The sequence below is a fragment of the Giraffa tippelskirchi genome, chromosome 4, assembly GCF_054371585.1.
Source record: "Giraffa tippelskirchi isolate mGirTip1 chromosome 4, T2T-mGirTip1v1.2.pri, whole genome shotgun sequence".
NCBI lineage: Eukaryota > Metazoa > Chordata > Mammalia > Artiodactyla > Giraffidae > Giraffa > Giraffa tippelskirchi.
In genome coordinates, this window is record NC_137278.1 from 197,160,104 (window position 1) to 197,186,764 (window position 26,661).

Sequence of the window (26,661 nt, forward strand, 5' to 3'; positions counted from 1 at the left end):
TCCAAGAGCCATATTCAGTGGCCAAGTGATCGGTGGGGGAGACGGTGCTGACCCAGCCGCCAGGAGCTCTCTGTCTTTCCGAGGTGGCAGCAAGGAGTCAGCTCGTTGAGAGCCAGGTCATATTACTTATACCCGGGGGAATGAATGTTTCTTTGTTATGCCAACAAAACTGGAGCCTCTCTACTGGCATGGATAATGGCTTGTTTGATTGCACACAGATTTGTAGTTCTATTCAGCTTCTCCGAGGACAGGGCTGCTGGCGTATAGGGTTTAGAGTGAAGATCTAGTAATAAAAAGTGCCAAGCTATAGATGCTCAAATAATTGGTGTTCATTTGCAGGTAACTCGACTACACAGTGAACGTTTTAGAAAGATCCTTAGGTCACTTAAAATTGTTTTTTAAAAAATTCTGACAGCCTAGGAAATGTCAGCGAGGGTTTAACCTTACACAGGGATCTTAGTTTTTATCCTGCAGTCCTGTCTGCAGTGTGAAGCCCAGGGCTCCAGGGGGCTGGATGGGGGCTGCAGCTGGTCCATGTGATGTTCTATCTAATTAGAAAAAGACACCCTTTTCTCAAGACACTTTACCATCACCTGCTGGGAAAGTGCCGTTTTAAGGAGTTTAAGGAATGTTAGTTACTAAGTCGTGTCCGACTCGTTGTGATCCCATGGGTTGTAGCCTGCCAGACTCATCTGTCCGTGGAATTCTCCAGGCAAGAATACTGGAATGGGTCGACATTCTTTTCTCCAGGGGATCTTCCTGACCCAGGGATCAAATCTGGGTCTCCTGCATTGCAGGCAGATTCTTTACCATCTGAGCCACAAGGGAAGCTCCCTCAGTGGCGCTGAATACTGAGGAAGCAAGATCCCTGCAGTCTGCTTTCTCCAAATCTTACTCAGGACTTCACATCAAGTGATACTCCTATCAGTCACCTAACAGTCCCAGATTGCCTGTTTTCCACTGGTTCCGATTTTAATGTTTTGTGCGTGTCTGAGTGAACACAATCCTTATTTCTTTTGTTCTGTTGCTGTTCATGTCTTCACATCTTCTCCCCCTTGCCTCCTCCTCTGAAGAGCCCACCGTTCACCTGTAAACCCTCTTCCCCTAAGAAGTCACCTGCCTGCGCTGGAGCTAACATTTGTAAACACTCATGTTTAATTTGAGTGACCATAACAGTTCCCTCCATGGCACAAAGAGGCACACGAAATACTCATTCTGTTGAGAACAATGCAGTTCACTCTTCACATCCTCATGAAATATTGCCCACGCCTTTTATTTGCAAAGTGCATACCCAGCTCTTTCTCCTATTTCTGCCCACAGGTGCCTTGGGAGGAAGCTCACAGGCCTGGAGGGAGGTGACCTGGTGGGGGAGGGACTCAGTGCCCTGGCAGAGCTGAGGGCTCACTGGCCATGTCCACTCCTGGCATCCTCTCCTGGCCTCCTGCATTCATGGGCTAGAATAGACTTTTCTTGGAGATTGGGAAGAATTTTGTTACATTTGTTTGTTTGGTAGACTAGTTGTGATTCCTAGAGAGAGCAACTGTGCCCGGAGAGTCTGGTCCAGGGAAGGTCAGTATATCTCAAGAAGAGATGCTTGTAACCCAGAAACCCCGGAGGAGTTAGTTATCGGCTAACTAACTGGTAGCCAGGCTACCAACCTGGTTCTGCAGAGGGGGCCCACCCACTGGGTCCCAGCGATGCGTAGATCTGAGTTAGGTTTTGAACACAAGTATGCACACATATACATGCCTATTTATACACATGTATACACACACACACAATACACATATACACATGCACACATACATACAGTACACACACACATATACACATATGTACACACAAAATACACACACGCCTATACATACACATATGCACTTACACATATACATACACATGCATACAAAGACATACACACACGTGCACATAGGCGCGCATACATGTATATACACATAGACATACACACATTCCCCTTTCTGTGGAATGAGAACCGCTCTCTCAAGTCATCCAGAGGTTAAGGAGTGAGGATTTATTTTGGGGACTTGGCCAAGATCCAAGAATCCGTGGTTTCTAGAGCTTTGCTGTGTCCTCACGTAGTTGCACCCCTGCTCTGCAGCTCAGTCTCCCCTCTGAAGACCAGCGAAGCTCTGCCTGATACCGACCAATGAGGAAATAAGCACCCTTTCCCTTTTCAGCAAATCCCCTCACCCATCCAAGTGCAGGGAGGCAGGAGGGGCAGGGAGCCCGCGGGCTGGTGGTGGTGGTGGGACAGTGACCCTGGCCATTCTGCCTTTTGAGGTCTAGCCTCATGGCGGAGTTCAGGGGCTGCCACTGGGTTTCAACTTTTCCCTTAAATTGTGTGTGTGTGTTCAATTGCTCAGTTGTGTCTGATTATTTGCAACCCTATGACTGTAGCCCGCCAGGCTCCTCTGTCCATGGAATTTCCTAGGCAAGAATACTGGAGCAGGTTGTCATTTGCTCCTCTAGGGGATCTTCCCAACCCAGGGATTGAACCTGAGTCTCCCTCATCTTCTGCATTGCAGGTGGATTCTTTACTGCTGAGCCATACCAGGGAAGCTTTCCTTAAATTAAGCAGATGCAAATGCATCCCTAACCCAGCATACTCAGAACCCTTCCACGAGACTTTCCCCAAATGGCTTTCTTTCCCTTCCTCCTCTCCTGGCAAAGATAGGAAGCTGCAGGTGCCTGATGGCACGTATTTACTGAGATATTTTTTATTGAGGTTGTGTCTACAGTCTCACTCAGGGCCAAGACACATAAGAGACAGTGAAAAACCATGAAAGAGGACCATGTGAATGCCACGCTGAGTTAGTTAAGGGGCACGTGGTGCAACAGTTCTTATCACAGAGCTGATGACCCTTTCTGACTGGGAGCAGGGTGGGTGGAGTGGTTCCAGACCCAGAGCTTGGACAGACCCCAAACTGGGAACCTGGGGCTGATGCCAGGCCCTTGTCCTCCCGGCCAGCTGGTCCTGCCCTGACTCCTGCTCAGATGCTTCCCAGGAGCACAGAGGGGGAGATGGGTCCTTTGGAGGGTTCTGTAGCCATCTCCCTTGGCACTGGGGACTTTAGGGACATATCCAGTTACCCTACTTCTCATGAGGGCTGTGTTCTGACTATCTCAGAGAGAGGAATCTCCAGCTTTACAGAAAGCATCCGTTTAGTGGAAATCTACCAGCCAGTTTCACGGGGTCCTTTGAGCCAGATCTTGGAATGTGGGAGGGAATCCCAAGCCAGGCAGAAGTTATAAACAGAATCAGCAACCCTCCCCCACTCATCCTTGCAGGCTGAGCAGTAAGAAACTGAGCCCTTCCCTGGGGGTGAATTCCTGAACCCACGGCTTTGGATCACTTCAGGTCCCAGCGCCTCCAGACCTCCCCAAGGGGCAGCCACTGAACACCCACTCCAGGGCTGGGCTGAATAATCTTGCACTTTATCTGTTAGTCTCCCCTTTGTTCACTCCAGACCTAGGAATGCCCCCCACCCCTGCTCCTTTGTCAACTGTTGGAGAACCAACACAAGAGCTAAGCTCCAGATCTCTCGCTCCTGTTTTTTATCTCCTCGATCACCAACCCCCCACCCCGTCTGCCCTTGGGGAGATGAACTTTTCTCTCCCTCTCCCTCCAACTGGCTTGGCATCTCCAGGGAGGAGGCCTGGTGCTGTTTAATGAACTGAAAATGTGATTAAGTTGGACTCCAATTGGGTCTGCACACCCACCCAGGCAGGGTGAGGTCATGGCTTGATGGACTGGGGCTGGCGTGCTCTCGCCAGCCTCTGGCACCACAGACGAGAGATGCAGGAAGAGAGAAGTAGCTAATGCCCGGCATCGGAGCCAGGGAGATGCTGGAAGTGAATTAGCTGACCCTCTTTGGTCTCCCTGCCAGAATGGTTTAGCAGAGAGCCGAGGAGAAGCCATCTTCAAGCTGTTTGGCTAGTACTGACAGCAGACAATGACAACAGGTACACGCAGTCGATTGCACTCCCTGTGTCATATCATTTAGTTTTATTTTGCAGGAAAGTTGAAGGCAGGCATTGCTATCTGTTATTTAGGACTAGGTCCTGCTGTGCCAGGATAGCTAAAGTAGAAGCAGCTTCCATGGTAGAGTAGTGTATTTCTCTCTCATTGAGAAGGAGTTTGGAGTGGGATGTCCAGTACTGATGCCACAGTGTTGGGTGAAGGGTCCTTCAGTCCTGTTGTCTTCAACCTCATGGCCCAAAATGGCAGCTTAAGCATCAGACATCATGACCACATTCCAGTCATAGAAAGAGAAGGGTTGAAAGAAGCACCCCTTCCTTTGGAGGCTGCTTTTTGGGAGTCGCACACGACCTTCCTGCTTATGTTGGGGTTGGCGAGGGGAGCAAAGCTTAGTCTTATGACCACTCCCAGCTGCAAGGGAGGCTGAAAAATCAAATCTTTGTTCTTAGTGGCTCTGTGCCCAAGGGTTTTCTGACTAAGAAAGAAGGGAGGAATAGATCCGAACAACTTTCTATCTCTTCCACAATCTCCCTCTTTTAAGGGTGAGGAAATAAAGGTACCGAGAAGGGAGATGATCTTCCTGAAGTCACACATTTTGTGAGCGATGGGGCCAGTCTTTCTAAAACCTGTGCTATATCTACTGGACTATACAGTTTTCTAATCTGACTTACAGGAAACAAGGTGGGGAGGGTGGGGGCATCGGGGTCGTGGAAAACCAGGTGAACTGTGGCTAAGTGGCAGGTGCCTGGCCTATGGGGTGAAATCAGGGTTTGAGTTCAGCTCAGTGACTCCTTTACCAGTATAGCTGTTGGCAAACTAAATTGACTGAGGACTGCTTTACACTCTTAAAAATAATTGAGGATCCCAAAGAGTCTGCTTTTTTAAAAATAATATATATTTTTTATTTGGATGTGCTGGGTTTTAGTCGCGGAATGTGGGATCTTTGATCTTCATTTCAGCGTGTGGGGCCTTTAGTTGCAGAATTTAAACTCTTAGCTGTAGCATGTGGGATCTAGTTCCATAACCAGGGATTGAACCCAGGCCCCCTGCATTGGGAGCACAGAGTCTTAGCTGCTGGATCACTGGGGAAGTCCCAGAGTGTGTGTTTATATGGCTTGTGCTTGTCAATATTTACCCTATTAGATATGAAAAAGAAAAATTGTAAATATATACATTTATTTAAAACTAAGACATGAAAAAAAAAAAACTAAGACATGATATTTAACATGAATGTGTGTTTGCTCAATTGCTAAGTCATGTCTGACTCTTTGCGACCCCATGGACTGTAGCCTGCCAGGCTCCTCCGTCCATGGGATTTCCCAGGCGAGGATACTGGAGTGGCTTGCCATTTCCTTCTCCAGTTTAACACGAATACCATCTTTTTAATAAAAAAAAAAAAAAAACCCAAAAACAAAAAAAAACTTTGGGAGGAGGATGGTGTTGTCTCACAGTTCTACAAACCTCCTCACTGTCTGGCTTGAGAGAAAGCAGCTGGTTCTTATGCCTGCATCTGCAGCCGGCCTGTTGTGAGTCCACACATCACGTAGTCGCTGGAAAATTCCACTGTGCTTTTGCAAAAGAATGAGAGCATAAATGTCAGATGACATCTTAGTGTTATTACGAAACTAGTTTTGATCTTGAGGATTCCTGCAAGGATCTTGGGAGTTTGTTGGGGGTCCCTGGACCACGCTTTGAGAACTGCTGACCTAGTGAATTCTTTATTCTCTCCTGCCTCAGTTTCTAAATCAGAAAAGCTGTATTTAGCCTCTGAAGTTTGGGTTCTTCAAAAAAATTTTTTTAACTTTGTTTAAAAAATATTTACTTGTTTTTTATTTGGCTGTGCTGGATCTCAGTTGCGGCATGCAGGATCTAGTTCCCTGACTGGGGGTCGAACTTGGGCCTCTGCATTGGGAGCATGGAGTCTTAGCCTCTGGACCACCAGGGAAGTCTGGAGGTTTGTGTTCTTTGAAGGGGTCTTCAGGCCTCTGTGTGGGAGTGGGTGATCTGCTGGTCTCTGAAACAACTTTATTTGTTGGGTTACAGAGAGCACAGACTACCACGGAAGGGAGAGGGGTGTGGTCTGTCTGTCCTTAAAGTGGGAGAAGGGTGGAGACTCTGCAGGGCCATCAGCTGAGGGCTCTATATAGGTGAGTGGCCTTGGGTGAGTGATGAGCAGTCAGAGGAAGCTGCCCACCCCTTGCATTCCCCGGCCCACCCAACACTGCCGGGCGTGACCGTGTCCACTCCCTTGGACGAGGAGACATATGGAGACACACCTGTGTCACGGATGGCTTGGCTTCCATGAGGACACGTGGCAACAGGCTTGGGAACCCAGGCTTGCTCACCAAACCCTACGGTGGATGGAGTGCGCTGGGATGGATCAGAGAAAGGCACCTCTGACTGCTTTACTCCGGGAGTAACAAAGAGATGGTCTGGAGAACCAGCTTGGGAGAAAACAGAAGCTGATTCAAGGAGAGTCCACAAGGTTGGGACCATGACAAGGATCAGAATTAGCTGCTAGGAGAAGCTGAGGCACTGACATATTGGAGCAGCGTCTCTTAGCAACACGGGGTTTGGCTCGACCGTAATTACTCTGTCTCCTGCTGCCTGAATTTGGCCGTCTGCCTTGTCTGGTGTGGCCTGAAACCTAAGTCCTGTGTAGTGTCCAGAGCCTGGTTCAGACTGTACCTCCTTCCCTGGCGTCTCGGCGGCAGGTTCCTTCTTGCTGTGATTGGCCACACCCTTGGGAAGACACATTTACTCTGGGACCAGGTCTTCAGGCCGTTATATAAACCTTCCCCGTGAAAATACCTGGTGCAGGTAGATTGAAAACTCCCTGAGAACTGGAGGGTATGACTCTCTCATTGCTGTTTTCGTGACTGTTGATTCAGCGCTTTCGTACAGCCTGGTATGCATGTCTTGGGCTTCCCTGGTGGCTCAGATGATAAAGAATTGGTCTGCAATGTGGGAGACCAGGGTTCGATCCCTGGGTCGGGAAGATCCCCTGGAGAAAGGAATGGCTATCCACTCCAGTATTCTTGCCTGGAGAATCCCATGGACAGTGGAGCCTGGTGGGCTACAGTCCGTGGGGTTGCCAAGAGTAGGACACGACTGATCAACTAACACTTCCACTTTCATGCGTGACTTGGGAATACAGCTCCTGTCTTTGAAAAGCCTGCAGGGAAATGGGGAGATGGCGCCAGAAATGGAGACCAGAGTAGATGCACCCCCAGGGGCCTATGGGAGCATCTAACTAGCTTTCTATTGTGGGCCTTGCCTGGCACAGCGCCTGCACATAGTAGATGTGCAAGAAATTGAATGAGACATTGGGGTGTGTTCAGGAAACTATCAATAATGCAGGATGTGGGATGGGGGAGGGGTGAGTGAGAGAAAGAGGCTGGGCTCAGGCCATGGAAGGCCAGGCCTCCCTGCCTCCCTCATATGCTGGGACTCGGCCCTCCAAGTGGGGGTGGGACTTAGACTTGCCTTTTCTATTGACCACACAGCCAATGTTTGCTGAGCGACCATATGGCCACCTCCTACTGGTCCCTGTCTCTCCATGGCTCTCAGAGGACATGATAGCTCCATCTTAGACTTGTGTCCATGGAAGTATCCTGCCTGGGGCCGGGCCTAGCCTGGCAGAGGTGCTCAGCTACCCAGGAGCTTGTGTCCCCCTGACCCACCTAACACTGCCAGGCATGACTATGTGCAGCTCCCATGGACAAGGAGACAGGCAAAGCACACTTACATCACGGATAGCTTGGGTTCCGTGAGGGCACGTGGTAATAGGCATGAAAGCCCGGGCCTGCTCACCAAACCCTACAGTGGATGGAGTGCCCTGGGACGAATCAGGATGGGGGTGATGGATCAGGGGATCCTGGGAGGAGGAGATGGCAGGCCAGGTGTGCCACTGTGCCACCATCCTGGGATGAGGCCAGCTGGGCTTTAGAGGCTGGCAGGCATCTGGAAATCCTCCCTGACCTTCAAACTGTGGTCACTCTCATGACCAAGCTCAGGTCAGGGCTGACCAGAGGACAGCTTTTTTCTTTACTCTGAGAAAGAAAGCCTAGGCAGGTTTTAGATGCAGACGGTCGAGGCCTCAGGAGCTGTTCTAAGAGAGGTGGCCGTGTCTGCAGAAATCCACTCACTCCTGCAGGCAAGTGATCAGAACCCACCCTTCTTGCTAAGGCTTTCTGAAAACCATTTACTACCTCCAGGGACCTCCCAGAAAATGTGCTGGAGTACTGTTCCCACTTTTCCTTCAAGCAGGGATGAAGGTGGGCCAGCTGGAGACGAGCCATGCTGGACTCTGCTCCCCCACCCTGGGCTCTGAAAGGAGGAGGGGACGCCTGGACTCCTGGGTTTCTCCTTTCCTCTGACTGGTTCTGTGTCCGCCGAGGTGCCTGGTCCCTGTGCCTGGGAGCTGGTCATGTGGTGCAGGGACTGCTCGAAGCCACTGTCCTACAGCCCAGGCAATGGGAGCAACCACTAGAAAACCCCATGGTGTTGCCTTTGGTTTTTTTTTCTCTGGTTCCAAATTGTGTGTGTGGCAAGGGGTAGGCAAGTGCCCAAGCTCCTGCCCCTACCTCAAGGGTGCCCTCAACTGCCCTGTAAGAGACCAGTAACCTCCTCCACATTTTTGTTTTTTTTTTGATGTGAACCCTTTTTTAAAGGGCTTCCCTGGTGGCTCATACAGTAAAGAATCCGCTTGCAATGTGGGAGACCTGGGTTTGATAGTGGGTGGGGAAGATCCCCTGGAGGAGGGCATGGCAACCCACTCCAGTATTCTTGCCTGGTGAATCCCCATGGACAGAGGAGCCTGGCAGAGGAGCCATGGGGTCGCAAAAAGTCAGACAAGACTGAGCGACTAAAGCATAGCATATTTTTTTTTTCAAAAGTCTTTATTGACTTTGTCACAATATTGCTTGTTTTATGTTTTGGTGTTTTGACTGTGAGGCTTAGAGGAACTGAGTTCCCCAACCAGGGAAGGAACCCGCACCCCTGCTTTGGAAGGTGAAGTCTTAAACCCTGGACCACCAGGGAAGCTCCTGAGTGGCATTTCTGATGGGCCTGGCAGTGGGACAGGATGGAAAGAATCAGACACAAGCCTCACCTCCTTCCCTGAGTCTCAGGTGCCAGTGATGATGGAGATTCTTAGACCTGTCTACTAGAAAGAAGAGTGAGGTCCTCCCCCAGCCACCCCTCACTGGAAAGACACCCACCATGTTCTGGAGGACTGTGACTGTCCCAAAGGAAAGAGCAATAAGAGCAGCCCTCTGTTGACCAGGGAACCCCCAAGATACTAGTGAATTGATAGTGTTGCCTTGGCAACCATTCACCCCTGTACAACCCACGCAGATGGAGACACAAAAAGGGACAAAGATATCCTTCTGTCCTGCTGGCAACCTGTTCACCATTCTAAAGAGATGCCTGATGGCAGTAAGGACAGTGGAAGGGCTCTCTCTGGGGGCCAGGATATCGATGTCAGTGACAATGATGATGGTGATACGGGGTCACCATTTCTAAGGCGAGACCTTTGGCGTGCATTATTCCATTGTCTTTTCAGATTGTTGTTCAGTCGCTAAGTCATGTCCAACTCTGTGACCCCATGGACTGCAGCATGTCAGGCTCCCCTGTCCTCCACTATCTCCCGGAGTTTGTCCATTGAGTCAGTGATGCCATCCAACCACCTCATCCTCTGTCGCCCCCTTCTCCTCATGCCCTCAATATTTCCTAGCATCAGGGTCTTTTCTAATGAGTCAGCTCTTCGCATCAGGTGGCCAAAGTATTGGAGCTTCAGCTTTAGCATCAGTCCTTCCAATGAATATTCAGGATTGATTTCCTTTAGGATTGACTGGTTGGATCTCCTTGCTGTCCAAGGGACTCTCAAGAGTCTTCTCCAACACCACAATCCGAAAGCATCAGTTCCTCAGTGCTCAGCCTTCTTTATGGTCCAACTCTCACATCCATACATGACTACTGGAAAAACCACAGCTCTGACTTATGTCTGTTCACGGTCCAAGTCATAGTTTGGTGCAGTCATAGTTTGACATAGTCTTTTCAAATAGGCCCTGTTATTATTGCTTCCACAGAGGGGGTGGGGTTAAGTAAGCAGCTAGGGTCACACAGCCAGCTCATGGAAGAGGCAGAAGCTGGGCCTGGGGCTGTGACGTCATATCAGATCCAGGGCAGGGCTCTTGCTGGAGTTGTCTTCAGAAACCTCAGATTCCCCTGTGTGTGAGGTGCTCAGGTGGTAAAGGATGGATATGTGCCATCACCTCAGCAACACAGGCCCAAGGGGCCATCTTTGTGCATCAGCCACTTGCTCCATGTGTCCACCTGTGAGGTGGTGTCTGCAGTTAGTGTCCCGTTTTACTCCAGGATGCCCTTTTGCATGGAAGAATGAGCTTTGTCTCCATCCCCACCACCAGGCTGGGGCAAAGCTGGACTTAAGCCTCTGCTTTTTCTCTGCCATGTGAGGGTGCGGGGGAGAGCTCAGGAGGGTGGGGTCATGGAGGGAGGGAGGCTGTTCTCAGCCGCAGCTCTCAGCTTGCGGAGCTGCTAATTGCCCTTGCACAAGCCTGCCTGCTGCAGCTTTGCAATTTAGCAGTCCATGTGACTGCTGCTTTTCTCAGGTGCAGAGGGAACCAGCTACGCCCAACTGTTTGGGCCAGCTGGCCTTGGAGCTCCCTGGGTCCTCCCAGGGGCCTGTGGCGATCAGGGCCCTGGTTCTGATGGCAAACTGTGCAAGTCAGGAGAGGGCAGGACACTGTGGACAGGACACACATTTCCCCAGGACCACCACATGACCCTGGGGCTTCTCCCAGGTGGCTCTCTCAGGTGGTAAGAAGCACTAGGTCAGATCTCTAGTCCTCTATAGACCATGGGGCTAGCTCCTGTTTCTTGATGTAACCAGCCTTGTTCTGATCATCCTTGTACATTTAGAGCAAATCGGAGTTCTCTCTCCTGAAAACTGGTCACTTGTTTGCTCTTTTATGATAGTCGATTTGCTCTGATTGACCCTCCAGGACTCAGCTCTTTCTTCTTGTACTCCCTTCATTTTAGCTGAAATCCTTCCACCAACAGCTGGCTTCCCTTCGCTCTGAGAGCAGGCCTGTGCAGGAAGGAAATCGTGTACCCAGTGGGCATCAGTTATAGCAAAAATACTGCCTCATGTCAAATTGAAGACAAAATGCGATATTGATTTTAAGATGTGCTCTGATTTCAGAAATGTTAAATTGTGAAAAAAAAACATGCGTTTAAAAATTACCAGCACATGTTTTTTTCATGACTTAACATCTCAGATATGGCACTAGTGGTAAAGAACCTGCTTGTCAATGCAGGTAGACGTAAGAGATGTGGGTTTGATCCCTGGGTTGGGAAGATCCCCTGGAGGAGGAAATGGCAACCCACTCCAGTATTCTTCCCTGGAGAATCCCATGGACAGTGGAGACTGGCAGGCTGTAGTCCATAGGGTCACACAGAGTCAGACATGACCAAAGAGACTTGGCACGCATGTTGTTGAGAAAAATTACCAAGATGCAGAATGTGGAGATGCTCACAAATACGACTTACAGGGAGGGGGTGTTTATACTAACATGTCCAGGAGTCATTAGTGGGAACAGTTCCAAACCTGCTTGTGTTATGGGGTTTAGGTTGTCAACAAAGTGATAAAACCTAGGAACATCCCTACCCTGGCAGCACCCCTGGGGCACTCTGTAGAGTCCTGGCATGTTTTTGCTGATGGGAACTGGTCTGGTCCGGTCCATCCCAGGAACCATCTTGCAAATGTTTGTTCAGCTTCATCCCTGATATATGGAGTTAAAGTCTCTGGGGGTGAAGCCTGGAGGGTCTGCTTTGTAAATCTCATCTCTGATGGAGGAACCAAGCTCAGCGAGGGGAGGTGACCAGGTGGGTGCAGATCAGATGCCTGGCCTTCCTCACTCAGATCCGCACAGCCTCTGGTGGATTTCCACAAGAACTTCAAGTTCTGCTCCTTTCACTCACAGAATCTCTTTACCCTTGCCCTTCAGAGGACACTGTCTGCCCCTGCAGGCCAGGCCCCTGGTATCTGCATTTCCAGGGCTCAGTTCACAAGGTTGCCCTGGCCTCAGGGCGCCCCACCAAGCAGGGGTCCGACAGAGTTCCATGAATTGCTGGACTGTTTCGTCTGACGGATGTGGACAAACACCTCCTGGGTGTGAGAGAGCGGTCTTCGGTTTCTGGGCGTGGCGGGTCTCCAAGCCCCGAAGTCAGGGGACACCCGGCCGTGTGGGTGGCAGCCTTCCTAGGTGGCTTCTCCTTCCCGCAGGACCTGTGGGAGCAGTGCCAGCTTCTGAAGACGGCCTCCGTGTTCGCCCGCTGTCATGCCCTGGTGGACCCCGAGCCTTTCGTGGCACTGTGTGAGCGGATGCTGTGCGGATGCGCCCAGGGGCTGCGGTGCCCCTGCCCTGTGCTCCTGGAGTACGCCCGTGCCTGCGCCCAGCAGGGGATGCTGCTGTATGGCTGGGCGGACCACAGCTCCTGCAGTGAGTCTGTGCGGGATCCCACCTTCCGCCGGGGTGGGCGGGGCTCGTCCTGGGTGTCCCACCCCAACTAGCCAGTGCTGACAGAGGCCCTGGTTCCTGCGCGGCTCCTGCCCCCTGTCCCCTGCTCGCAGAGCGAGTCCTCCCTAACGGCTTCAAGGAGGCTTGAAAGGTCCCTCCGGCAAAGTCCCGATATCGCTTCTCCTGCCTCTATCCTCACGCCCGGCCTTCCCACTTCCTCGTGAGAAAAATCCATCTCTGGACTCAAAAGCTGTTCCCCAGCTCTGTCCGGGATCTCATCCGTTCAAGTCTGAAACTGACCAGGAGCAGGGCCGTGATCTCGGCATCCTGGCAGGCTTTTCTCAAGTCCCTGCCTGTCATCGCCTCCCTTCTCTCCTCTGGCCGGTATTCTCCATCCGTGCCCGTCACCCAGTCGTCTAATCTCACTGGGTCCCTAGTCATCGTGATTGTCACCACTCCCAAATTATCATGAAGAACTAGGAGCTGCTGCAGTCGCTTGCCGGCAACCTCCTCCTCCTTCCCCCCGCCCCCCGCAGGCTTCCCGTAGATCACATGGGCTGATAGTGCAGGGCAGGCAGCCCGAATGTTTACGCCACACACACGCCTTTCCTTGTGTGTGTGTGTTTCCAGCTTCTAAATTAGAGCTTTTCATCTTTGTTGTGGGCGTGTGAGAAGGGTGGTTGTTAGCAGCTGGGTTCGCCTCTGGAAGGGGGAGTGGCTGTCTTTTCAGGTCTTTGAAGGTAGGAGGGGCAGATGACCGAGGTAACTTGGAAGAGAGGCGGTTTGGGATGCTCCGGTCCTTCTGGTTCTTCCGCCTGAGCATCAGTCAGCGGCGAGTGGAGAGAGAAAGGAGACCTGTCCTTATCCATGAAGGGCTGGGTCCAGTGGGAACAGAGGCTTAGGTGATCAGCTCCGAGGGCTGTCCTGCCACTCTGTGGACATAGATAGGAATGACCATCCCCTAGCCCGGAAGACGCTGTGTGCCCATTTCTGGGTGGGGTGTCTGATTGAACCCAATATCTTTCTTTTTTAAAAAATTTTTTTGATGTGTACCATTTTTAAAGTCTTTATTGAATTTGTTACAATATTCCTTCTGTTTTGTTTTTTTTTTTGGCCATGAGGCATGTGAGATCTTAGCTCCCTGACCAGGGATCAAACCTACACCCTCTGCATTGGAAGGCAAAGCCCTAACCGCTGGACACCAGGGAAGTCCCAAGCCCAAGTTCTTGAGGAAGAGGGGCCCTCAAAGGAGGGATGGGATTGAAGACACCATTTCCAGCTTGTGTGGCCTTGGGGGCCTTGCATTTTCAGCCTGGAGGCACTTGGCATCCCCCGGAGAGGGGTTTAGGTGAAAAGGACAGAGCAGAGAAGCAAACGAGTGGCCAGTTGTTCATGGAGATCAGGTGACCGAGGGGGAGCATGGTGGTGCCAGGTGACCCTGCTGAGTCTTAACCAGGCCCCGCAAGGTGGAAGATGCCCCTTCAGGGCAGGGGTGGTCAGCAGATCACCTGGGAGGTGACATTGACCACTGGGGTGCCACTGAAGTGGAGATGGCCCCTGGGCCCCTGAAGACAGAGGGGTCAGACAAAGGAGACTCAAGGGCTCTGAGCACCGCGTGGCCTGTGAGATGCTGTCTGGAGGGGACTGGCTCCAGGGAGACTCCTGGGTTTTCCATTTCAGGACCAGACTGCCCCGCGGGCATGGAGTACAAGGAGTGTGTGTCCCCATGCCACAGGACCTGCCGGAGCCTGAGTATCACCGAAGTGTGTCGGGAGCAGTGTGTGGATGGCTGCAGCTGCCCTGGTAACAGACGTCCCACTTTATTTACAAACCCGAGACCTCGCCGGTGCCCTTGGCTCAGAGAAGCCAGATGAAAGCTGCTTGTGTTTATCCCCCATCGCCGAATTCAGAGGCCCTCTATTTACTTGTTTAAAAGTCTTTGTACAGAGTGGCCAGAATTGAGCTGGCATTTATTTTTAATTTATGTTTTCTTGTTGTACCATATCCACGAAAGCACGTGTGTCTGGGGAGTAGGGTCTGGGGTCTAGGCTCCAACAGTGACTTTGTTTGGGGGAGGGGGTGGCTCGTGGCTCTATCTGAGCTGCAGTGTTTTCTCGGTTAAGAGTCAGGGAGTGGTCTGGGAGAAGGACAGTCTAAACTTTCGCCTGGGTTGGCCATGTAAGCTCAGCTGAAAAAGAGTCTCTTCCAGGAGAGACCTCGTGAGCTTTGGTGAAAAGTCCTGGTTAATTACTGAGAGTGAGTCCTGTGTGTTTCCACTCGTGACCTGCCTACTGGAGAACTTTGAATGAAACATTTGCCTCCATGTCTTCATCTGATAGCATGGAGACGAACAATCTTCCCCCACCTCGGTGCAAGATAGACAGAAAAGAAATTCTTTGAACTTTCTGGGAGAAGCCTTCAGCCTAGACTCATGGCTTCCTTTCTGGAAGGCCTTGAACAAAATTCTTTCCCCCATTGCTTCATCACTAGAGTGGAGATAAATACCCCTTCCAGCCCACCCCCTCACTTTGCAAACTGAAAGATCAGCATCCTAGAATGAGTCCTTTGAGCTTTCTGCAAGAAGCCCTGAGCAGATGACCACCCCGAGGCTTCTGTGGTTGCAAGATGAGTCATGATGGTGACAAGTCTGAGTCTTTGTCTTGATGCCCTTGACCCAGAGGGACAGCTCCTGGATGAAGGCCGCTGTGTGGAAAGTACCGAGTGTCCCTGCGTGCATGCTGGAAAGCCATACCCTCCAGGCGCCTCCCTCTCACGAGACTGCAACACCTGGTAACTGGGGCTGAGTGGTGCAGGTTGGGGAGCTTCCAGGGGCTGGGAAGGGGCCGCTGGGCCAGTAGGGGCATTTGGGGCACCAGCAGGTGGAGCAGGACAAGGCCTGGGCTGGGGGTGGTTTGGGAAAGGCCGTGGAGGTCGACGATGGGGAGCAAGGATTATATACAGATCTGCCTGGAGGAGGGGGTTTGGGGGGAAGGCCGCTTCATGGGCAAACAGCGTCTCTAGCCGCACCCCCAGCCATGCTTTAATAAGTGACTCTTTCTCCCTGTTGCCTTTACTTCTCTCAAGCCAATTCTTCCAGAAGCTCCTCTGGGTATCCCCCCGCCCCCCGCACACAGGGGAGGGGAACACTTCAAGAGCTTGTCCCTGGCTGCCTTTCCCTCCTGGGCTGTCTTCCAGGAGTCTCCAGGGCTGCCCAGCACAGATCAGGGCGTTACCCCATCAGAGCCCACCCTTGCTGTCTTCCACCAGCAATATGTGTGTGTATGTGTGTGCATTTTGTATATGTGTGCTTATATGTGTATGTGTGTGTATTGTGTTTGTGTGTTTGTATGTGTGTGTATTGTGTGTATATATGTGTGTACACATGTATATGTGTGCATATGTGTGTTTGTGTGTCTGAGCATGTTTGTGTGTGTATGTGTGTATTGTGTATGTGTGAGCATGTATATGTGTGTATGTATGTGTTTGTGTATGTGTACATGTGTGTGTGTGTGTTGAGAGGGTAGAAATTTGACTGCTTCGTGCCTGGGTGGTCTCCCTTGGTTTCCCTCTTCTGTCTGTCTATCAGGGTTTGCTCCCTTACCTTGGCATTGTCTCCATGATTCCTCTGTGGCTGAAGCCCCATTAGGTGTACCTTCACCTCCTGAAGCCCCCTCTGATTTGGGTGCCTTCCTGGTCCCGTACCCCTCCTTGGGGGCTGTGGGGTGGCGGTGCCCTCTCCAAATCAGTTCATGGATGCCTGCCTCTGCAGACCCACCCGTAACCCATGCTTCTCTCTCCACCAGCATCTGCCGAAACAGCCAGTGGGTCTGCAGCAATGAGGACTGTCCAGGTAGGGAGCTTCCCCCGACAACTACTGCCCTCCTCCCAGTGGAGAGGTGTAGCCTCCCTTACCAGACAGGGAGGACCACGTAGCCAGGCAGCCTCTCCTCACCTGGACATGCAGGCTGGATGCAACCCCCATTCACAGCTGCAGAACCAGCTGTGCTAAACTGTTCCTTTCCGGCCAGCCAAGGGAGGCCCCCAGCAGTGAAACGAGAGACTGCAACTGGGCAAAGCTTTCAGCCTGTTTCCCGTCACCTGTTTGCTCAGAGGATTATGGTTGCGTGAGCTGTGAAACCTGCAAGGTCATGGATGACTAAACAAAGATGACGCAGATTCCTTGGAAAATTAAGAGGAAGAAGGGCTTGATAATTCTTTCAAGTTGAAGTGAGAAATTTCTGGAATTTTCCAAAACACCTGAGCCAAAGACCTTGGCAGGATCCAAGGGCTTTCCGGGTGTCTCAGTGGTAAAGAATCTGCCTGTAACGCAGGAGCCGCAGGAGACTTGGGTTTGATCCCTGGGTTGGGAAGATCCCTTGGAGGAGGAAATGGCAACCCACTCCAGTATTCTTGCCTGGAGAATCCTATGGACAGAGGAGCCTGGTGGGCTACAGTCTATGGGGTCGCAAAGAGTTGGACATGCTTGAGCGACTGAGCACAGCACCACTAGGGCTAGAAAAACCAGGCCACCCAGTGATTTCTCCTACCCTGTCTCCACCCTGGAAAACCCATTTAGGAAAAGTTTTGTTATAATTTCTGCCTTTTACTTTCTCCTTTGTTTAGCCCCAACTCCACCTACTGCAAATTTTGTCTGCTCAGATTTCCCTCTGCCTCCTCCCCTCCAGCTGCCCCCCACCATGACCCTAGCTCTTCTCCTGATGCGTCTCCCTTTTTGGTCCGTTTCATGATGTTTTCTATTCATTATGAGGCAGGTGCAATTTATTCTCATTTTACAAAAGAGGAAACAGGTTCAGAGAGGTTAAGTAACTCACCCAGAGTCACACAGCTGCTATAAGATAGAGCAAACTCACAACTCACAAACTCAAACTCACAACTGCCTGACCTCTATTTCGTACCTACCACATGGGTTGGCTTCCCCAGTGGCTCAGACAGTAATGAATTTGCCTGCAATGCAGGAGACCCGAGTTTGATCCCTGGCTTGGGAAGATCCCCTGGAGAAGGGAATGGCAACCTCCTCCAGTATTCTTGCCTGGAGAATTCCATGGACAGAGGAGCCTGGTGGGATATAGTCCATGGGGTCACAAAGAGTCAGACATGACTGAGTGACTAACACACACACGTGTGTGTCCAGGATCCCCATGAAATCAAGCTAATTGGAAGTTGCAGGCAACGTCCCAAACCTTTATTGCCCACCTGCTGCATCCAGTGGCAGCCAGCAGCTTGTCCGGCTGCCTTTTGCTGACCAAGTGGCTGGGAATGTTTTGGGCGTTCTCTTGGCAGAACTTGGTCTTCTCGGGAACCTGTGGGCAGGGCTTAGGTGAGCGTCACTGTGCAGCTCATCCTTTTGGCTCCTCCTCCAGCCCCCAGGCTCACGGCTCCCCAGCACGGCTGAGTTCCTGGGTTTCCTGTGCGGCAGCCCCATCCCTCAGTTGTACCAAAGAGATAAGCTAAATACAATATTCAGACTTCTGATTCCCGGGAAACTTCAGGATGCCCATCAGGGGAGCTCAGAGCAGGAAATCACATTGGAGGAGTACATTCAGGCCCCAAGGTTTTGCTTTTGAATGTTTGCGGATTCTCTCATTGACCCTTCTTTTCCTGGGCATTGTCAGAGATAAGGCAAGGGTCATTTCTTACTTAGATAAGAGTGCTCTTGAGAAAACAGAGAGAGGCTGGCGGAAGCATTCCCACCCATTTCCCTGTGATGGGGTCAAGACCTGTGATACACAGGGCTGTGTCACTTTGTAGAATGATGACGGCATCTGAAAAATCCCCTTCAAAAAGGCTTTCTCGGGACTTCCCTGGTGGTCCAGTGGTTAGGAATCTGCCTTGCAATGCAGGGGATGTGTGTTTGATCCCTGGTCGAGGAAGTAAGATTCCCACATGCCGTGGAGCAACTAAGGCCATGCAACGCAGCTAAGACTGGATGAAGCCAAATAAACAAGTATCTTTTTTAAAAAGGCTTTCTTGTGACACCTGTGGATTTGGAATTCCAGCTTGGCTGCAATCAGCCGGGGTGACCCTTGCCCACTCTTGCCCCTAATCATTGCCCGTTATGCTCTGACTTCCATAGAGAGTGACCCCTTATTCGTGCCCTTCTTGGGGGCAGTGCAGTGGGAAGTCATGACCTGTTTCTACTTACACTTGTGGCACTGTGCGTTTGTGTTTTCCCCACAACAGCCAATTCTCTGACTTACTGGACACCACCTAGGTGCCCTACACTTCACTGCATTTCTGAGCCTGACTACCTGGGGTTAGTGCAGACCTGTAGGTGAAGGTCTGTGACCAAGTGCCCTGACTTCTGATGCCAGCCATGGTAACTGCTAGAATGGCTCACAGAACTTGAGCAAACGCTACACTTAACTATTACCGGTTTATTACAAAAAATATGAAGGCTACAAACACCAGATGAAGAGGTACACAGGGCAAGCTCTGGAAGGGTCCTGAGCCCAGGAGCTTCTTTCCCCGTGGAACGGGAGTCACCACCTCCTGAGTGTAGATAAGCTCATCTGGAAGCCCTCCCAACTCTGTTGTTTATTTCTTTTTTTTTAAATATTGATTTATTTGGCTGTGCTAGGTCTTAGTTGTGGCATGCAGGATCTAGTTCCCTGACCAGGAATGGAACCTGGCCCCCCTGCACTGGCAGAGTGGAGTTTTAGCCACTGGACCACCAGGGAAGTCCCTGTTTAAGGGTTTTAATGGAGGTTTGGGGGCTACTTGCCTTCCCTCTGACTTCCAAGGGCAGGGCCACACCTGGACCCCAAGTTGGGGTCCTGCCCCATGCCTGCTGTGCCTTTCAGTGCAGATATAGGCATGAGGTGGTAGTCAGGGGCTCATAAGCCTGGTCTTTGACAGGTGGACAGCTGGAACCGCCCCCCCCCCCAACCACCTTAGACCTTTGGGGACTCCTGACTGTGTGACAGGGCCCAGCATCAGACCCTGGAGATGGAACTGGCTGTGGGGCCCACTTAGGGGGAATTTGGGGTGCAGAGCAAATCCGTGCATGGAGGATGAGTCTTTGCTGTTTGCAGGCTGGGGGTAACGGGGCCAGGAAGGAGGGCTCCCACTTTGTGGAACAGCCATGGCATGTGTCTCTGGTTATTTCTCTGTAGAGGAGAAGGCAGAGAGGGGACACAGAGAGGGGTCTGGGAAGGACTCCAGATACTGCTTGGGCTTCAATGGGGCCATTGTGGGCCCCGAGATGGGGTTACCCTGAGTGGGGCGGGGCCAGCAGGAAGTCACTGGAGATGATGGCAGAGCCCCCCTCCCCCCTACAGATGGTCTGTGGTCCAGGGTGTGTTGGGCCTGCACCACGGGCTGCTCCGGGGCCTGGGCTGGACGAGTAGTGGTTGGATCCAGGGCAAGTCGAGGGCTGGGGCTGCAGGGTGATGCTGGGGAGTCCTCACTGCCAACCCTAGATGTGTCAGCCTGGCTGGGGAGCTGGCTCGAGCAGTGGTGAGACAGTGGGCAGGTGGCGTCCTGGGCCCCCATTGGCCCCGCTGAAGTGCCAGCAGGGATTTGCCCGTGAGGAGGCCTGAGAGCTGCCCCTCAGCTGGGCAGCGGGTGAGGACAGCATCCTGGCCCCTGGACTGCTGGCCTGATCACTGCTCTGGGCTGGCTTTCTGCCCTCTTGCCCTCAGGGGCTCTCCTGGTGGGGGGGAGCCCCCGTGATGACAGTGCAGAGAAAGGCCTCTGACCCCAGCAGAGCAGAACCCAGGGAGGCAGCGGGGAGAGCTGGGAGCCGCAGTGAGCCCAGAGCCCAGAGTTGGAACTAACCCTGGCTTCTGACCCAACCCCACTCCCAGCGTCACCACCCAGCGTCACCACTCCCCCAGCCCAGCCCCCTGGGTGTGACTCCCTGGGTGTGACTTCACTCCCTGGGTGTGACTTCACTCCCTGAGGCTCAGGACTGACCCCCTGGGCCTTGACCTCCCAGGGCCAGAGGAGTGAGGCCTGAATAGAGTCCTCCCTTGGAGCCTTTTTTAGACCATGGTGAGGAGAAACCCAGGAAGTAACCCCTGCTGGGACAACCCCCAGGGGACCTGCTGGGATACCCACTCTCCCCTCCCCCTGTCTTCCCAGGAGTCCTGCTGGGACACCCACTCTCCCTTTCCCCCTGTCCCCCAGGGGACCCACTGGGACACCCATTCTCCCCTCCCCCTGTCCCCCCAGGCGAGTGTCTCATCACAGGACAATCCCACTTCAAGAGCTTTGACGACAGGCACTTCACCTTCAGCGGAGTCTGCCAGTACCTGCTGGCCCAGGACTGCCAGGACCACTCCTTCTCCGTTGTCATAGAGACTGTCCAGGTGAGCCCGCCAGGCAGCCCGGGGGTGCCCATGGGGATGAGAGCCAAGGTGACCTCGTGTGTACTTCTTTCCTCTGGACCACCCAGCAAAGGAGGACAGACAGGGCGCCCAGGGCTCCTTGAGGATCCAGGTCCCCGATTCCCTTTGGGACAGCAGGCCCAAGGAACAAGGACAAACAGGGCCTAGAGTCTTGAAGAGGGAGTGGTTCCGAGTGAGCGAAGCCGAGGTTGCCTGTTTGGGGTCTTTCCCTGAGTGAATGGGTTGGGGCCTGGGCTGGGGGGGATGGTGACGCCCCTCTGCACGCCCCTCCTGGCAGTGTGCCGACGACCCTGACGCGGTCTGCACCCGGTCCGTCACCGTCCGCCTGCCCAGCCCGCACCACGGCCTCCTGAAGCTGAAGCACGGGGGTGGAGTCGCCCTCGATGGCCAGGACATCCAGATTCCCCTCCTGCAAGGTGGGCACCCTCCTCCCCCGGACCCCCCCACCCAGCTCGCCCTCAGCGCCCCCACCCCTCACTGCCGCCTCTTCTGTGAGAATGTGGAGGAGTGCTATTGTTGGAGGACAGGCTGGTGTCCTGGATGTATGCTGCAAGAAAGGAAGGCTTCCTGGAGGAGGAGGATGAGCTGAATGAGGGTGGGGTGGCTGCTGATCGGTCAGACCCCAAGACATCATGGGGCAAAGCCAGGTGACCCCGTGACCCCTGGGAAAAGCTTCCTGCTCAGTGACTTTGCCAGGTGGCAATATACCATTACGCACAGCATGATTCCAACCTTCACTCTCAAAGGGGCTCCCGTACCCCTCCCTTCTTCTCTCTGACCACTGGCCACCCCATGGGTCAGTATCCCCATGTTGCACAGAGTGGGTGAACTTGGGCCAGTGGGCCCACAGCTTGTCCGTGTGTGCTTAATGCTGTGTGTCTCCTATGAGATGCTATGTTCCCTAGGCCAAGAGGTGTGCCTCCTATGTGGTCTCCAGAGAAAACTGCAGTTTTAGCTTTGCACATGGCGTTGCTCAGCCGTGAGGGCTGGGTCACTCAGCCTGGAAGCATGTGCCACAGTCCAGGGAATCTCAAGGGGTTAGAGGTTCAGTGGAAAAGCCATTCCCCTCTCCAGGCAAATGCATAAGCTAAGGATTCAGGAGCCTCTACTGTCCCCTCGTGGCAGTATGGGGAATGGCAGGCTACCGGAGCGATGCGGAGGCACCTTCTATGTGGAGCCCAGTTTGCACTACACCCACCCTGATCCACCTTTCCACTGAGACCCTCTGTAAGCCTCATGGCCATCCCCCAGCTGCCCCCTAATTCACTGCTTCATTGCCACAGTCCTTTGTGACACACCCCACCTCTGCCTACAACCCTCTGCCCTCTCCATATCCCAAGCCTGAATCTGGACCTTGCTTGGTTCCAGGTGACCTCCGCATCCAGCACACTGTGACAGCCTCCCTGCACCTCAGCTTCGGGGAGGACTTGCAGATAGACTGGGACGGCCGCGGGAGGCTGCTGCTGAAGGTAGGCACCCTCCTGGCAGCTGGACTGCCCAAAGCCCCTGCTGTGCTCTGATGGGAGAGCTTGAGGGTGGGAGGGGAATCCCTTTCTCCCCTCACCTGCCCTGAGCCCCCAGCGTGAGGAACAGGCCTCTCTGTGTATGAGAGGCTGGTGATTGCTGCCTGGATGCCACTTGTTCACCCCGGGTGTTCCTGGGTGCAGGGCTCTGGTCTTCCGAGGGTTTCCAGCCTGGGGGGGCTCCTGCAGGGCTGGGTTTTGAGGTGGGGGGGCGGGCAGCCAGTTTACTGCTCAGGCTCCTAACTGCAGCAAGGCCTGTGATCAGAGGGTGTCCCCTAGGGCGCCCACTGTGGGACTCACAGCAAAGACCCGGGTCATATACCCACTACATGTGAAGGATTGTTCTGGGAGCTGCCAGATCCAACCCCCCTCGCCCCCATCCAGGGGCTTGGCAGCCTGGGGGGCACTTCCCCTGCTCTCTGTGTTCTTAGAGTCACTCTCAGATAGGGATCGTATATTTCACAGACCTGGCTTCCAGATCCGTGTTTTCCTCTGAAAATTTGCCCAGAAGGTACTGTCACTGCCTTTGCATAAACAAAGCAAGCAAGACTCGTGGGGGCCAGGAGACGTGCCCAGGTCTGCACACCCCGATCAGCTCCCCGGGCAGGGTCACCACCACTAGATCGGTGCTTCTCACTTGGACGTGTTTAGATGCCTTTGCACTCTTACATTTTACTGAAGGTGCCGAGATCTTCTATAGGAGTTGTATCTATTGATGTTTTCTATTGCTTCCCTGGTGGCTCACAGAGTAAAGAACCAGCCTGCAATGTGAGAGACCTGGGTTCAATCCCTGGGTCGGGAAGATCCCCTGGAGAAGGAAATGGCAACCCACTCCAGTATTCTGGCCTGGAGAATTCCATGGACAGAGGAGGCTGGTGAACTGCTGTCCATGGGGTCACAGAGTCGGACATGACTGAACAATTAACACTTTCACTTATCTACTGGTATTTACCAGATTAGAAATTAAATCAGAGACCCTTGTTAATTCATTAAAAAATACCAATAGTGAAGTCGCTACATATTAATATAAACATTAAAAAATGTGTTTTCCAAAACAAAGTTAAGGAGTGAGAATACCAATGTTTTATGTGTTTGTAAATTCCTTTAATGGCTGTCTTGACAGAAGACAGCTGGAATCCTGTTGACGTCTGCAGTGTTACATGTCACTAGGCCCTGAAAAACTCCACTGCACACTCACAGAGAACGAGAGGGAAAAAGTCATGGGAAAATAGTTTTGGCCACATGGACCTCTTGAAAGGGCCTCTGGGACCACCCCGTCCCACAGGTCCCAAGACCACACTTTGAGAACCCTTGCCCTGGATATATTAAAATCCCTGAAGGGTGCCCTTTGGCGTCTAGGGGGCCAGTGTTCCCCAGGCCTCGATATGATCCTGTGAGGGGTGTCTGGGGTGTCCCTGAGGACGTCCTGGTGCTCTTCATCCTTGTGATGTCATATCCTTTCTCTTCAGGTTCCTGAAAGTGAAAGTGAAATCACTCAGTCGTGTCCGACTCTTTGCCACCCCATGGACTGTAGCCTACCAGCTGTCCATGGGATTTTCCAGGCAAGAATACTGGAGTGGGTTGCCATTTCCTTCTCCAGGAGATCTTCCCAACCCAGGGATTGAACTCGGGTCTCCCGCATTGTAGGCAGATGCTTTACCATCTGAGCCCCAGGGAAGTCTAATAAAAACAGTAGTCTTCACAAAGCCTGGCCTGTACTGGGAACGAACCCTCAACCTTGGCCTTATCAGCACCACGCTCTAACCAGCTGAGCTAACCGACCAGACATTCAAGTTCCTGACAGAGTTCCAAATCAATACCTTTTTTTTTTCTTTTATAAAAAATCAAGCTGTAACCACAGCCTATAGAGTCTGAAAATCTTGAGACTTCCCTGGTGGTCCCACGGCTAAAACTCTATGCTTCCAATATAGGAGGCCCAGGTTCAATCCCTGGTCAGGGAACTAGATCCTAGATGCTACAAATAAGACCCGGAGCAGCCAAATGAATAATAAATCAGTAAAGGGCTTCCATGGTGGCTCAGTGGTAGAGAATCACCTGCCAGTGCAGGAGACACAAGAGACGTTGGTTCGATCCCTGGGTCGGGAAGATCCCCTGCAGTAGGAAATGGCAACCCACTCCAGTATTCTTGACTAGAGAATCTCATGGGCAGAGGAGCCTAGTGGGCTACAATCCATGGGGTCACCAAGAGCCGGGTATGATTGAGTTACAGCACACACATAGAGAAATAAATAAAAAATAAAAGTTGCCTTCACCCAACAACTTAAAAAAGAAGAACACGGAAATCTTGGAGATCTTATCAAACCCTCAGGTACAGTTGGAAATAAAGATACCCTCATTTCTGGAGCAGGACAGTGACTCACAGTCATTTGGTTACAGAGTGAGCAGAACTCAGGTCTCCCACACCCCAGTCATCAAGGGAGGCGCCCCCGTTAGCTCCCCTGCTTTCTCAGGCACCTCCCTCCGCACGAGGAGGGTGCTCTTGATCTGTGAGGTGCCCTGCCACCCCGCTTCAGCAGGCCCATGGCGTCTTGTCTTGGGCTGCTGACCTCCTCCCCGCAAGCTCCTCTGTCTTCTGTCTCCTCAGAGGAGAGAAGGCGGACTTGCTTCTGTGGGGAGGGAGTGCAGGGTTATCTCTGGGGCTTGGTGGGTTTGACTAAAGAGAAGAGGCCTTCACTGGTGAAGACTACAGGGGCCCGGGGCCTGGGGAATGTCCTAGGCGTTTTGGTTGGAGGAGGAAAGGGTGTGTGTGTGTGTGAGGGAGTGCGTTCCCATGCTGACCCCGGGTTTGTGGGGACTGCCGAGTGGAGGACACCGGCTGGCGGCAGGACACCTGGAAGAGGCAGTTGGGGATCCCTGCTCCCCACCAAGGCAGTGGGATGAGGTGGGGTGAAAGAGGAGCCGCCCGTGGCTCCCTGGGTGAGGTACAAATCCCGCCGTCCAGGCAGCGGGGCCGTGCCGGCTGTGAGGCAGGCCCAGCTCGCGTTAGACAGAGCGGAGGAGAAAGGGTTCTGACAGTTTTCACTTGGTCAGAAGTGCCCTTGAGGTTTATTCCAAACAGCAAATAGCCGGCGCGTTCTCCCAAGTCCCTGATCCTGGACAGTGTAGGCCTGGCTTCCACGGACACGTCCACCCTCCTAACCCTTTGCTGAGCCAGCCTCCGAGACAAGCCCCAGGGATGGAAGGAGACAGTTGTAGAGAGCGGGGGATGGTGGAGAAGGCAGGCCTGGTGGGTGAACAGGGGGAGCTTGAGGGCCTCAGGGCCTGAGAACCAGGAGGGAAGAGAGACGGTGCTGGGATGTGGGTGAGGGGACAGGCGCCTCCCCAGCTTCGCCGGCGCTGGCGTCCAGAAGAGCGCCTGGCTCACTCACAAATCCGTCCAGACACTGTCCAGCCATTCACTCACCGAGCGCACCGCCGAGGTTACAGCAGTGACACAAAACAGACCCGAATCCTAGCTTCATTTAGTTTAAATTCTAACGGAGGGGAACGGACAATAAGCAGAACCGACAAGGAAACTGTGTCTCGTGTTAGGAGGTGATAGATCCAGGGGGAGGAGAGATACAGCAGAGGAGAGCCAGGGAGTGCCTAGTGGGGAGGACCGACATGTTCAGTGGGAGGTCAGGGAAGGGTGGGTGCCTGACGTGCCAACACTTGCTGTTTGCCAAGCAAACAAGGAAACGTTACTCCATTTTCCTTTTTATGAATGATATTAACTTGGGTCCATTATACATATGTATGGGTCCGAAACCCTCGCTAGATTGTTCATCCCGAGTCTTGTCGAGTTGGAGCTGGAAGCTAGAAGGGACTCCAAGAGATGATCCTGCAGATCCGGCCCGTCTGGGTGTCAGAACACAGGAGGTCCCGAAGCCACAATTGAACTCTGGGGCTTCCCAGGTGGCTCTAGTGGTAAAGAACCTGCTTGCCATTGCAGGAGACATAAGAGACTTGGGTTCGATCCCTGGGTCGGGAAGATCCCCTGGAGGAGGGCATGGCAGCTCACTCCGTATTCTTGCCTGAAGAATCCCATGGACAGAGAAGTCTGGGGGGCTACAGTCCACGGGGCCGTCAAGAGTCAGACACGACTGAAGCGACTTAGCATTCATGCAAGTTGCAGAGCAGGGGTCAGGGCCACCAGTGGGTCTTGGCCTCTGCTCCAGTTTGAACTAAGATCCTCCCCAAAAGGGATGGGCAGATGACTCCAGCTG

At 52.7% G+C, this 26,661-nt stretch overlaps 1 protein-coding gene across 1 annotated transcript in view; it reads left to right on the plus strand.

Annotated features, from left to right (window-relative positions):
• The window catches only part of VWF (von Willebrand factor), a 119,493-nt gene that overhangs the window by 16,090 nt on the left and 76,742 nt on the right, over positions 1–26,661 (plus strand). The window contains exons 7-13 of the mRNA XM_081597129.1: positions 12,309–12,525; positions 14,224–14,346; positions 15,222–15,333; positions 16,347–16,393; positions 20,737–20,873; positions 21,190–21,328; positions 22,281–22,381. Of these exons, the coding sequence (XP_081453255.1) occupies positions 12,309–12,525; positions 14,224–14,346; positions 15,222–15,333; positions 16,347–16,393; positions 20,737–20,873; positions 21,190–21,328; positions 22,281–22,381 (876 nt within the window). The remainder of the gene's footprint in view (positions 1–12,308; positions 12,526–14,223; positions 14,347–15,221; positions 15,334–16,346; positions 16,394–20,736; positions 20,874–21,189; positions 21,329–22,280; positions 22,382–26,661) is intronic.